The 12,522-nt window shown below is 36.1% G+C and overlaps 1 protein-coding gene across 1 annotated transcript in view; it reads right to left on the bottom strand.

The window, feature by feature from the left end:
• Positions 1-6,718: 6,718 nt before the first annotated feature.
• The window catches only part of PDS5A (PDS5 cohesin associated factor A), a 117,968-nt gene continuing 112,164 nt past the window's right edge, over positions 6,719-12,522 (bottom strand). The window contains exons 30-31 of the mRNA XM_065877521.1: positions 11,178-11,286; positions 6,719-7,075 (exon numbers count right to left, since the gene is read on the bottom strand). Of these exons, the coding sequence (XP_065733593.1) occupies positions 6,719-7,075; positions 11,178-11,286 (466 nt within the window). The remainder of the gene's footprint in view (positions 7,076-11,177; positions 11,287-12,522) is intronic.

Genomic DNA, 12,522 nt, shown 5'->3' with positions numbered 1-12,522 from the left:
CATAAAAACACAATACCAATGAAGTTGTTTTTATTTTCAACCATTAAGCATTGCTACCCAGTGTCCAATCTGTTTATTACTACAATAAAACACTAAAAGCTATTTGAAGTAATTGTGATTTTTAATGAATACTTTCAAAATTATGTAGTAGAAAAATTACTAGACAACCGGCAAATGAATTTAAAAGCAGCAAAATAAGTTCTGTTCTTTAGTGTACTAAAAAAAGGAGGAAAATTTAGCTTGATTCTGTTAAGAGAAATGCCGCACTGATCTTATTTCCCTAATAGGGTGGGAAAATTATGACCTCTGGAAGCATGAAGTAGTGGGATAGGGTCTCTTTCTCTTCTCCCCTCACCTATTCCTCTCTGGGAGGAGGAAGAACCCATCTAATGGGTGAGGGGGTGGGGGAAGGAAAAACTGAGCATACTGGAATTTGGTCTTGTCTAGATTTCTTCTCCTTTGCCTCCAAAAGGTGTGTTCTGGTCTGCCTGAGGTTGTTCAATTTAGGGGCAAGGCATTAGTAGTTACCTGGCCTATGTCATTCCAGATTTGGGTGGGGGGTGGGGGGTGGGGGGGAGTGTGGCTTGTGGGATCTCAGTTCCCCACCAGGGATCGAACCCGAGCCAGGGCAGTGAAAGCCCAGAACACTAACCATTAGGCCACTAGGGAACTCCCTGTCATTCCACATTTTTAATCAGCCACATCAGTATTAAGATGGTATCTCCTTTTTAACAATTCCAAACTTGGGAGAGAAAGATAAGGGGGCTGTTTACTTATATTCCCAAACCCCAACATAACATATACCTTCTAATAAAGATAACAATGCTAACCAAAAAAAGCTAATAAGTGATTAAGATTCTTACATAGTATTAAATTAATTTGTTATAATAGATAAAATTTAGTAATATGATATCAAAGAATCCTCTACAAGCTGCCTGCTGCACCTTCAGGAAGCTTCCCTCTACTAGCTCTGAGTCCTCAGTATCTTCCTGGCTGCTCTCACAGACTTTTAAACGATCCAGATCACTGGAAGAATTTCCTGGACTTGATTCTATGTCCCAAAGTGAATCGCCATCACTTCCGAGCACTTGGCTTCTGAAAAATTTCATATTATTTTGATAAAAATTCACTTGTTACTGAAGAATATTCATATTAAACTAATACACGGTTGTTTAATACATGAGGAAACACACTTAGGGGATACTTTAAGATACAAACCGATGTGATGTGAGGAAACTCTCAATATACAAATGAGCACAGGAAATCGGGAAATCCTTTGCTTAAAAAAAATAGAAATTCCAAGATTCTTGAACACTCCAATATTAAGCATACTAAGCAAAACATATTAATCCAAAGATGGGAAAACTATAGTCTGTTATCCTATAGGTAACTTCCTTAAATTCAAAGTTTCCCCTTAAGTCCCAAGTTTAAGGACTGTGTCTCCACTGGTGTTAATTGATATTTTCTTTTTCATGGAAGAATTTGGCCTCAAAGATAAATAAAACATACTCAACAATCAGCAGACCTATAAAAACACATTTTCAATGCAAAATATTTGGAATTGTTTGCCATTTGAATAGTAATTCAAAAACAAAAGAAAAACAAGTAAATAACTAAAATGATGATGAATCCTCCATTCCCAAACTCAGGAAGCCAACATTAAGTGTCCAGTTGTTCAGATACTATTTCCTGACTATAGTATACAAATGGCTGATTTTCATAAATTTACAGGGTAAATTCAAGGAATTTTCTGAAAAGAAGTAACAATTCCAAATGCAGCCCAAAATATAAACAGGAACATTCATTGGCACGCGCGCGCGCGCACACAAACACACACACACACACACACACACACCTCTGATGGAATAGATTACTGCAAAAATCCAGAGGGATCTAAAAATCCTACAGGTAAGTTTACAAGTTAAAATGTATGAACTCCCAGATTAAGTAAATTCTATGCCAGGAAATTTCTATGCAGTTTTTGTATTTTGGTGGAATAACATATCTATCCTTGAATTAATAAAGTATATAAGTAGGAGTCATACTAAAAATTATTATTTACCTAATGTCAGTGAGAGGACCTAGTAAGAGGAATTCTAGAGGGGTTACACATAAGTGATTGCGATGGTATTTAAATGACTGTAGAGGCTACCATTTATCAAGGGTCCTACTTTTACAGGGCTGAAGGATTAGTGAGGTTACAAACATAAAGCATCTAGACCGTGGCTGGAATATACTAGGGCGTCAAAAATGGTTTTCATTAATTATTTAATAATAAAGTTGAAATCATACAATATGATGAATATAAATACCAAGTAATAAAAATGGGCGTTTTCTGGAGGTGGTCCTAGTATACAGTGTAGACTGACTGCCTTGAGATCATCTTGTATTCAGACAGATCTACAAAGGAGCACATGGAGTAAAGAAGGGAGCGTAATGTCAGGAAAGGCTCTTTTCAGATGTTAATGTAGGGACAGTTGTGGCCTGCGCAGGAACGGACCATCAGGGAAGTGAGAAAGCAAGCAAGTAAAATGTGAGAAGAATAATGCAAGGTAAAGGAAAAGACAGATGAAATAGTGTTAGAAAGCAGGGCCACAGAGAAGCACAAGGGTGCTGGGCCTTATTTCTCAAAGGCTTGCATTCAAGCTTAAAATCCGGGGGGTAAACTACTTTAGTGCAGTGATCCAGATCCAGATCTGGTTCCACAATGCAAGGACTCTAGGCTATGCTTCAAGTTGCCAGGGTAATAAGTGAGCTGTTCCTACCATTCTGGGTTCATCCCTAGCTCAGGAATGCGGTGCTTGACGGCTCTCAGCTTTGGCAACCCTATTTCTTCTTTTACTAATGAGATGGTTCAAAGTGTAATGATAACCTTAACAGGATGATTCAAGGTGTTATATTAGCTCTGTATTCAGAATTGTTCAATCATGTGGCTTTAACCTGTATCTGATCCTCACCAGGTCTCAGGAAAATACAGGTGAGATGTCAAATCAATCATAGGTAATACCTTTGGTTAATCAAAAGTATGTTTAGAATCTTGTATGAAGGTGAAAGCTATAGTTTCCCATGAAATAAAAATAAAGCTGGCACCTTCAGGATTTTGACCATTCAACGTTTTCTCCTCAAGTTGAAGGATAGTTAGAACAGCTGAGTCACAAACAAGGAAGTTTTGTTTTAGTGTGCCTGTCTATTCCATCGCTTGGTGGTTACTATACCTTAAAACATTTCCTTTTACACATTAAGAGAAAAAGAAAATAATAGAGTTGTGAACGTTCATAGTTTAGAGGAGAAACATAACCGCAGCTGCCACTGTTAGCAGTACAGTAAGGTGATTAATAAGGGACACAGCCTGGATTCAAAACCCTGTTCTGTGTAGCACTGGCCAGGTGGCCTGAGAAAGTAATTTTTTTAGGTCTAACCCCCTTATCTCTAACATAGGGTTGTACTTGCTTCATAATGATTGTTGGCAAGGCAAATATACATTCAACAACCTTTCCTTATTATCACTATTATTTCTACCAATATATATGCCAAGCACCATTGCAAATACCCCATACATTATTCTACCTAATATTCACTACAGTCTTTCAATGTTCTTATAGCATTAGGGGCTTCACTTAAGTTTGCCACTTGAATTCAAGAACATCTGATCTCTCTTGGTTTTTTCCCTCTCTGAAGCTAAAATACTTTAGCTTTTGTTTGCATGAACTCTGAAATAGGTTAAAAAGATGACTATAGTTGTTTGGTTTAACCTACGATTATTTTAAATAAACTAGCTTCTTATGTAATAATTATAAATAATAAACTATATGCAAAGATTTTCCATTTCATGGAAACTACCACACATATTAACTACATTAGCTATTTAAAATATGGAAGTAAATATTTTCAAAGCATCCTCTGTTAAACTAGTTTTGTGTGCAGGTATAGTTCCTGTAGAATTAAGACTTAATTTTACCTTAAAGTACAATATAGTGTGGACTCCAGAGTGATGCTGCCTGGTTTTAATGCTGCCTCCACTATGTATATAAGCAAAGGGACCAAAAGCTACATGGACTCCCTATTCCTGGTTCTCTCCTCTTTATAAACTGGGGGTAATGATAGTACTCACCCATGTAGAGATGTTTTAAGCATTTAATAGGTTAACAAAGAGCTTAGAATTGAGCCTGGCTCATAATAAGCATTATATTAGTGTTAGCTATTGTTAATCTTATGTAGCAATTTTTTAAGTGAAATAAAATATATGTAACATAAATCACTGCCATTCATCTCTAGAATATTTTCATCTTCCAACTGAAACTCTGTACCCATTAAATAGTAATGCCTGTTCTCTCCTCTCGCTCTCCCTGGCAACTACCTCATTCTGTCTCTATGAATTTGACTACTCTCGTATCTCACAGAAGTGGAGTCATACAGTATTTACCCTTTGGGGTCTGGCTTATTTCACTTAGCATAATGTCCTTAAGGCCCATCCATACTGTGGCATAAGTCAGAATTTCATTGTTTTACATAGTAATAAAAAAATAATTCTTATACTTTTATCAATCAGTAGACCTAAAGTGAAAGTTTTCTGCTCTATTCTGGAATTGACAAGCTGGAGAAATATATTCTTTGAGGGCGAGAACCTATCTGTTTTGGATACTTTTGTACTGCCAACATCCAGCGCAATGCTGGCAGTTTAATCTGTCCGTATTTGTTAGAAGAACAAATGAGAAGTATAAGGAACAATACTCATGTGCCTATAATGCATTCAATTCCTATGCAAGAGGCTATCATGAGTAATACAGAGTTTCGGGAGTAAGTTAGGTTTCCAAGCCGAAGTCATAATGCTAGAATTTAAGGGCAGAGTTGTATATTAGATTCAGGAAAGAATGGAAAAGACAAAAGGAAGCTTGGGAGAAAGTTTCAGAATGTCCTTCTATGTTTTGTTAGCCACGAATTAGTAGTCAATAATTCAACCAGAAGTTTCTGAAATATGTGCGCAAAGTCTTTGATCTGTTTTACTGAAGTACAGTGTTATCATGAACACCAAATTTAACCATCTAACTTCACTGAGAATATAAAACCATCAAAGAATTCTGTATTTTGGGTAACACATTGCCCAACTGATCTACTAAATGGCATACTTAAGACTTCTAAGGTGTCTTTTCACTCTTAAAAAAGATGTTTTAAGAGTTTTAAAAAGGCCCAAGGCCATTTTTAATCAAGACCAGTCTCTGGCATGTAAGCCATTTTTGTTGGTTTGTTTAATGCTTTGGGGGCAAATGGTGTAACTAAAAGCAGAGCAATGGGTTTTACAATGCTCAATTTCAGAGACAAGGTTGGTTGCTACTGAAAACGTTTTCAGGGTCCAAGTAAGTGCCTGCATATTTTGGTTAGATGTCAAAAGGACAGCACATGAGAGGTAAGGTCAGGTGGCTCAGGTTGCCTGGGTGTGATGATCAGTAATATTTTATGTGGGTGAGGAATGGCTAGAATTCTAGAAACCCTTAAGAGAAGTCTGGCAATCTCCAACGAAATTTGTTCAGCTTTTGTATAACTAAAAATATATTAAGAGGTAAAGCAACTAGAATTCAAAACAATGGTTAAAATAATTACTGAGCATTTAGTCTGTACAAGGCATTTTGTTAAGTGCTTTATATTTAATGACCATTTAATTCTTGGAAGAGTCCTTTGAGGAAGGTATTATTATACTGCCTTAATGATGAAGAAAAGGAGGCTGAGGTTAAGTATGTTGTTCCAGGTCAAAGGTCCAGGTTTGAGGAGAAAAAATAAATTTGCCCCCAATACTGGCTTTCCTTACTACACTTTTAGTCCATAAAAGTAGAAGTGACTAAGTAGAAGAAACACCCATTACTTAGTCAGGTTTGGGCCTGGATCAGCTGCCATGAGATGTTGAAAAAGGTACTCAGAGACACTTTAAATGTAAGAAAATTTAGTAGCCTCAAACTTCCAAATTTCAAAAATGTAATTTTAAAAAATGTACTTACAAACACGTATGCCTTAGCAACACTCTGTACTTTATAAAAATACTGAAGCAAGATGGTGAGGGTGTCCTGACATGATCAGAGCTGGTTCTTTCCTAGAAGGAACTCAGAATCTCAGAATCTTACAATCTAATTCAGGGGGGAGATGAATTAGGTATAGGTATATAAGGAAAAAGAAGCAGTGTAGAGCTAAGTTCTAACTGTAGACCAAGTAAGGAGCCAACTTCTAGATCTCCAGTTGGGGCACCACTGTTACAGTGTGGAAAATCTGAAATCCCAACACAAACATGATCAAAGATGAGTAGCTGTGAGGGAGGGTTGGGGAGAGGTAAGTTGCTGACTTATATTAAAATTTACTGTAACAAGTGGAATTAAAGACCATGCCATGACATCTATCTATTCCACTCTGGGATCTCTGTATCAAAAAGGTAGCCGTTTATATTTAGAAAACCCCATGCAACTATGTGAGGGACACCAAGACAATGTTATCCTTGCTAATAAATAGAAACATCAAAAACCATATCCTAATTAAAAATTAACCAAAGAAAAAAAGGAGATCTTTCTTCAAATTGTTGTCCTGAAAGTTATGAGATAAAAGCAAATGCCACCATAACTTACTCAGGAAAACCAGGGGCAGTTTTCACTCCCAAATGCCTAGGTATTTGGGGGTGACTGGCAACTAGGATTAAAACAAGATGTCTAAATTCAAAGTTCAGAAAGAACGGTGTACGTTACCTTTGTAAGTCAATTTGTCTCTCTGCTGGTGCTGCCTTTTTGGCTATGTCTTGCAGTTTGGGTGCTTTGGCATTACCTGCTTCCAAACCTCCAGGGCTTTCCTGATTGACTGCGGCTCTCTTTCTTCCCTTGCTAAGAGGTTTATTTATATCATCATTTCTGGTTGCATTGCCCTGAGATTCAGACTTGGGTCGACGTCCTCTCCTGGGTTTTGAAGGGGCAGGTGGTCCTGATTCATCTACTTTCTCATCTGTTTTTTGTTGGATATTCTCTGCACCAGCCGCTGTTACTGTTCTTTTCTTTCCTCGGTCACTGCTGATGTTGCCCTGGGCAGCCTGATCAGAATTAATCTCCTAAAAGAGCAGAAAACAATTATATGAACATAAATTCCTTAAATGTCACTGATCTATACTAGAAAGAAGCATTCTGCAAGTATTTTAAAAGAGTTGGAATTCCAGGGCTTCTGATTAACTGCTTACATCCCATGAAGAATGTAAACTCCTCAAGGGTAAGGACTGAACGAGGTGCCTACCATAGTGCTTGGCATATATAATATACTCAATAAATGCTTACTAAAGTGCATAGGCAGTTATATAAGAGAAAACCTACTCAGTTTTGCTTTCACGGCCATTTTAAATGAAAAGGTCTTTTTATTGTGGTATGCTCTTAATGTATCACTTTTCAAAAGGGGGGGGGTGTTTTCATAATTCAATGTTATTTTCTTTCTCTATGATGCATCTGACTATAATAATCTTTGTAGTTCTGTGACACAAAGTTTTTAATATCTCACTCCACTCATTCATTCTAACTTTCGTCTCTTCTTTATCAATCATTAACCTTCTACTTTTTTCTGAACATTCTCTTTTTTCCTCTGTTTGGCATATATATTACATATTGTCATCTAAAATGTTCAAAGTAATAAAATTCCATTTTAATATGAGACATAATGGACATTAGGAGGAATAATAGTTTTCAGAATGAAAGTGTATGTATGATATTTAGGAGTCAATTATAATAATTTTAACTGATTCAAGGGAAACAAAGGAACACTATCCTCACCCAAAAAGTGACTTCTTTTCAATTAATTAATTAATTTTCATTTCCCAAAAAAATGTTTTCAATGACCAGGGAAACACATAAATCTTTCATGTTTCAAGAAATTTTACTGAAATGAAAACTCGTGAAAGTAGTATCTTAAGTTAGAAAATCCACAAATCAGTGTTTCACATTGAGGATTAACATTAAAGTAAACCCTATCTTAAGAGACAGTATCAGAGCCTTTAACATGGGCAGCTAGACTTAAATCCATCCTTCCAGGATGATGAGCTAATGAGAATGACGACTCCTACTTCTTTCACCCTCTTGGGATGTGGAGAGTCGTGTTACAAAAATCATCAAAAGGGAACAAGAGTAAGGTGGTCCACAGGATTTAAACTGTAAAACAATACAAAATGGATCAGAGAAAAGATATGCGAAGGCACCCTGGAGAAAGATGGAGATTCCTGGGCAAAATGAGAAGGGTCAATAAAAACAACTAAGTGTGGTTAAACTTGAAGTAGAAACCATTCAACTGAATGCCTATTAGGTGCAGTGGCTGCTGGGCATAGACTGGGGAACAAAACTGTTATTTTTCCTGTCCTCAAACAGATTAGCATAGTAGGTGACTAATTTTTTAAAGAGTAAACAAACATTTAAGTACAGATTACCCTAAGTGCTAAGAGATTAAAGAAAAGGGCATTCAGAAAAAAAACAAACAGAGGAAGCATCAATTTCTCACTGGTTCTTCTGGGGAATATTAATTAAATAATATCAAAGCAGGACTTATCACATGAAAAGTAAGTATTTTAGACAGATGGAAGAGGCAGCATGAAGTACCTGAAGAAGGAAAGAGCTTGGAAGATTGAAGGAACTTGAAGTGATGTGAGACTGGTATAAGGTAGGAGAAGCAGGCATGGGCCAGATCATGAATGCCTTATGGGACATGTAGGAAATCTGATTTTATTCTAAGTGGTAATAAAAGTCATTGATGGACTTTAAACAGAGGAAAACATAATCCAGATTATATTAAAAAGATCACACTGGCTGCTATATTTGGTGATGAGATTGGAAGGGAGCAAGAATGTTAACAAGAAGGTAGAACTACTACAGTATCAGACGTTGAGTTAGGGAGTTCCCTGGTGGCCTAGTGGTTAGGATTCCAGGCTTTCACTACCATGGCCTGGGTTCAATCCCTGGTTGGCGAATTTCCTGCAAGGCGCATGGCATGGCCAAAAAAAAAAAGTTGAGTTAAACAAGAAAAAGATAATTTAAAAACGGGCAAATATGAACAGGCAGTTCACACAAGAGTACATCCAAACGGTCAACAAAAATACTGATCATCAGAGAAATATAAATTAAAACAATAGTGGGGCATTAGTTTTGATACTTTAAACTGAAAAAAATTCAAAAGAACTATAAAACCTGTTTTTAGTGGGTATATAGAGAAAAAGTACCCTGCTGGTAGAAATGTCAAGTGTTCTAATTTTCGAAGAAAACAATATGAAAATATCTAAAATCTCTAGTATATTTACTCCTTGACCTGGCATTCCCACTATTAGAACTTATTAGCCCCTAGAAATAAAATCACCAGTAAATTTAATGCAACATTGTAGTGACAAAGAACAGGGAAAGGAAGTATTTATGTGTATACAAACATGAAAATGGTAACACCGTAGAGAAAAAATGGAACACACAGATAAGGCTGTTTAAAAGGGGGGAAAAAAGACTATTAAATGTCATGCACATGATCATATTTACACATTTATGAACATTATGTGCATATGTATAAAGAACTCATGCAAAAGCCAAATGAAGAGGAAATCAGTTGTCAGCTGTAGGCATGAAGAAATAGAAGACTCTAAAGGGCAACACTGGTGGTATTGCCTGCCTGCTCCACAGAATGTTAATGTGTTATTTCTTCTTTTAACCACCTCCCTTATTCATTCTTCATATTACCATTTGATTTTGCTCACAGAGTAAATAATAGGAGAAAATGTTCTGATTTGTAAACATGGATATACAATTTGCTGGATAATTTTTATATACATAACTAATAAATTGGTTTATGCATCAATCTCTTTGAGAAATTGGTTACCAAGAAACACTCTCTTAGATCTTTATCTTCTTTCAGTACAACAAGATAGTGTTTTGAGCCTGCAAGACTGAGACCCAGACCCTGGAAAGAAATGACCGTATCAACTTCTGGGAGATCTGACTGGGAAGCTATCAGGCTTTTGTCAAAATACAACCCCTGTCTCTTCAGGCAACAGTGAATCTGTTAAACATTCTTTGGAAGTATGAAGAAGTTAAAACAGTGTTTGGAACACTATAATATTACAGATCAATCAAAGTAATATTTTGGCCCCTCAGAAATTAGAATTTAAATGTCCAATTTATCTTCTATACAATTCTACAGCAGAGGTTGAAAAGGTTATAGATAGATGTTTGTACTAGATAAATATTTGCATCCCTGTACCACCTCTTAATACATATTATAAGCATGTTTACGTATCTGTGCAATATGCATATCTGCATCTAAGCATGATTATGTTTAATGTTTAATTCTATAGAAGGATCCCACAATATCTAAATCTACTGGTTTCTGAATTCTAAGAGTTTTGAAAGTGAGAGGTTCCCTATTACCTGAGTTTACTGACATACTGAAGTTCAGATAGCAAACAGCAAGAGTATGGATAGTCAGAGACTGACCTAAAAAATGTATCCTTACCTATTTAGTTTGAATTCAGATGATAATTTTGGATAGGAAAAGTTCAGCTACTGTGGAATAACTGTATAGTCCATTATTTTATGTACCTGAGGATAACCCCTAAAACATTTGATAATACCATAAATATATGGGGGGTAAAAAAAGTATGTCAAGAACATGATTCTATAGAAAAAGAAATAATAGGTCATTCTTACTGAGGCAAGTTATCATCCTACCAATGTTATACTCCTTTCTGTCCTGCCAAAAAATTGTTAAGAATATCGGGGGCCACAGTTAAAAGATACACCCATCAAAGAATGCAGCTGTTAAATAAAAACTCAAACGTATTTTAAAAGGTCAGCTCATTAAGTTTAACTTAAAACAACAACAACAGAAACAGTGTTGATCCCTGGTGGGAGCCAATAAAGTTTTGAAAACAAGATCTCAAAACACTTCAGTTCCTATTCTTTCAAGGTATTGGGAGAAGTAGGGTGGGAGAAGATGACCACACAAACTCTGGTAAATGAAGAGAGTGGACAAAGAATCACTTCTGTAGAGTGGAAGCCCAGTAAGTATAGCGGGGGGTGGTATACACACAGGTATAGTATATAGTATATATTAATGTATAGACTGTGGGTTTCTTACCCCATCATAAAATTGAAATAAGAATCTCCATGGGAAAAACCCACTTGTTAAATTTTAAAATTTACCTTATTCTTTACTGGGTCAATATTCTTTACAGGTGTCACAGAAATAATTCTCACAGGGTTCTCTTCATTTTCACTAACTCCAGTTTCTGCTGCCTCTGAACTCTGTTCCCTGTTGAAGAGAAATAAACCAAAGCTTCTTTATTTCACCATATGAATAGGAAGTATACTCTCTCACTATACCAATAAGGAAAGAGGCTTAGGCTGATTTAGAAGCCTGGCCAAGTGAAGTAACGTTAACAAGACTCAGATCTTCTGTGGTTACAGACTACTGCTCTACTATATCAAGTTTTGGATTTCCATCTTACCTTACTAATGTAAGACAGAAATGACTGCCTAAAACCACCAGATAGAAAGTGTAGTTGACAAGCAACAAACAACTATTCTATAAGCCTATCTGTTGGGGGGTGGAAAACCCTAAAACAAAGCAAAAATACAACAGATGAGCGTAGAGTATAGTTTTCTCCAGTCTGTGTTCTTAATGCTCTGTAAGGAAAGGGGCTGCAAGAGGCCATAGGTGAGGTGTCTGACCCCCACCATCTATGTAAACCACAGATGTTCCACGTTAATTTTTTAATATTTTGGGATTCTACTGCTAAAAATGTGTTTAAAACACCAACACTGAATTTATGCTTAAAATTTCATGAATTAGAATAAAATCTTTAAAAGCCTCAATATTTAGTGTTGGTAAGAGTAGGGTCAGATGGAAATTTTTATGCAGTAGCTAAGACAGTAAACACTTGACATGTTAAACATGGAATCTTTTAAAAAAATATTTATTTGGCTGTGTCAGGTCTTAGTTGTGGCATGCAGGATCTTTGTTGTGGCATGCAAACTTAGTTGTGCCATGTGGGATCTAGTTCCCTGACAAGGGATCGAACCTGGGCCCCCTGCATTGGGAGCGCAGAGTCTTAGCCACTGGACCACCAGGGAAGTCCCAAACATGGAATCTTTAATAAGTGGAAAATGTTATTAACAATGTTATCTCCACTCATGCTATACTAATTTTGAGTTAAAAAGCATATAAATTAATTTAAAGTTACATTTTCAGTTCTCCTAAGTGTTAAATTTAAACACAGACACACAGTTCCATGTAAATTAGTTTTAGTATATTACTAATTCTTACATTTTTTCCATTTAACTTTTCTACACATTTAGAATGCTAAACAGTTTCAAAATGTGTAGTACACTCTCAATTTCCATCATTAATTATACTAAAATTTAGCACTACTGTTTTTTACTAAGATGTTTCCTAAAGTCCATTTTTGTGATATAGTGCTTTAAGAAAAGAAACTGAAAGATGAACCAAGTAGTGAGTGATAGTAACAAAAACAACTGGAGAAAAAAA

The sequence above is a fragment of the Phocoena phocoena genome, chromosome 5, assembly GCF_963924675.1.
Source record: "Phocoena phocoena chromosome 5, mPhoPho1.1, whole genome shotgun sequence".
NCBI lineage: Eukaryota > Metazoa > Chordata > Mammalia > Artiodactyla > Phocoenidae > Phocoena > Phocoena phocoena.
Note: the sequence above shows the minus strand (reverse complement) of the source record. Positions and strands in the feature narration are given on the sequence as shown.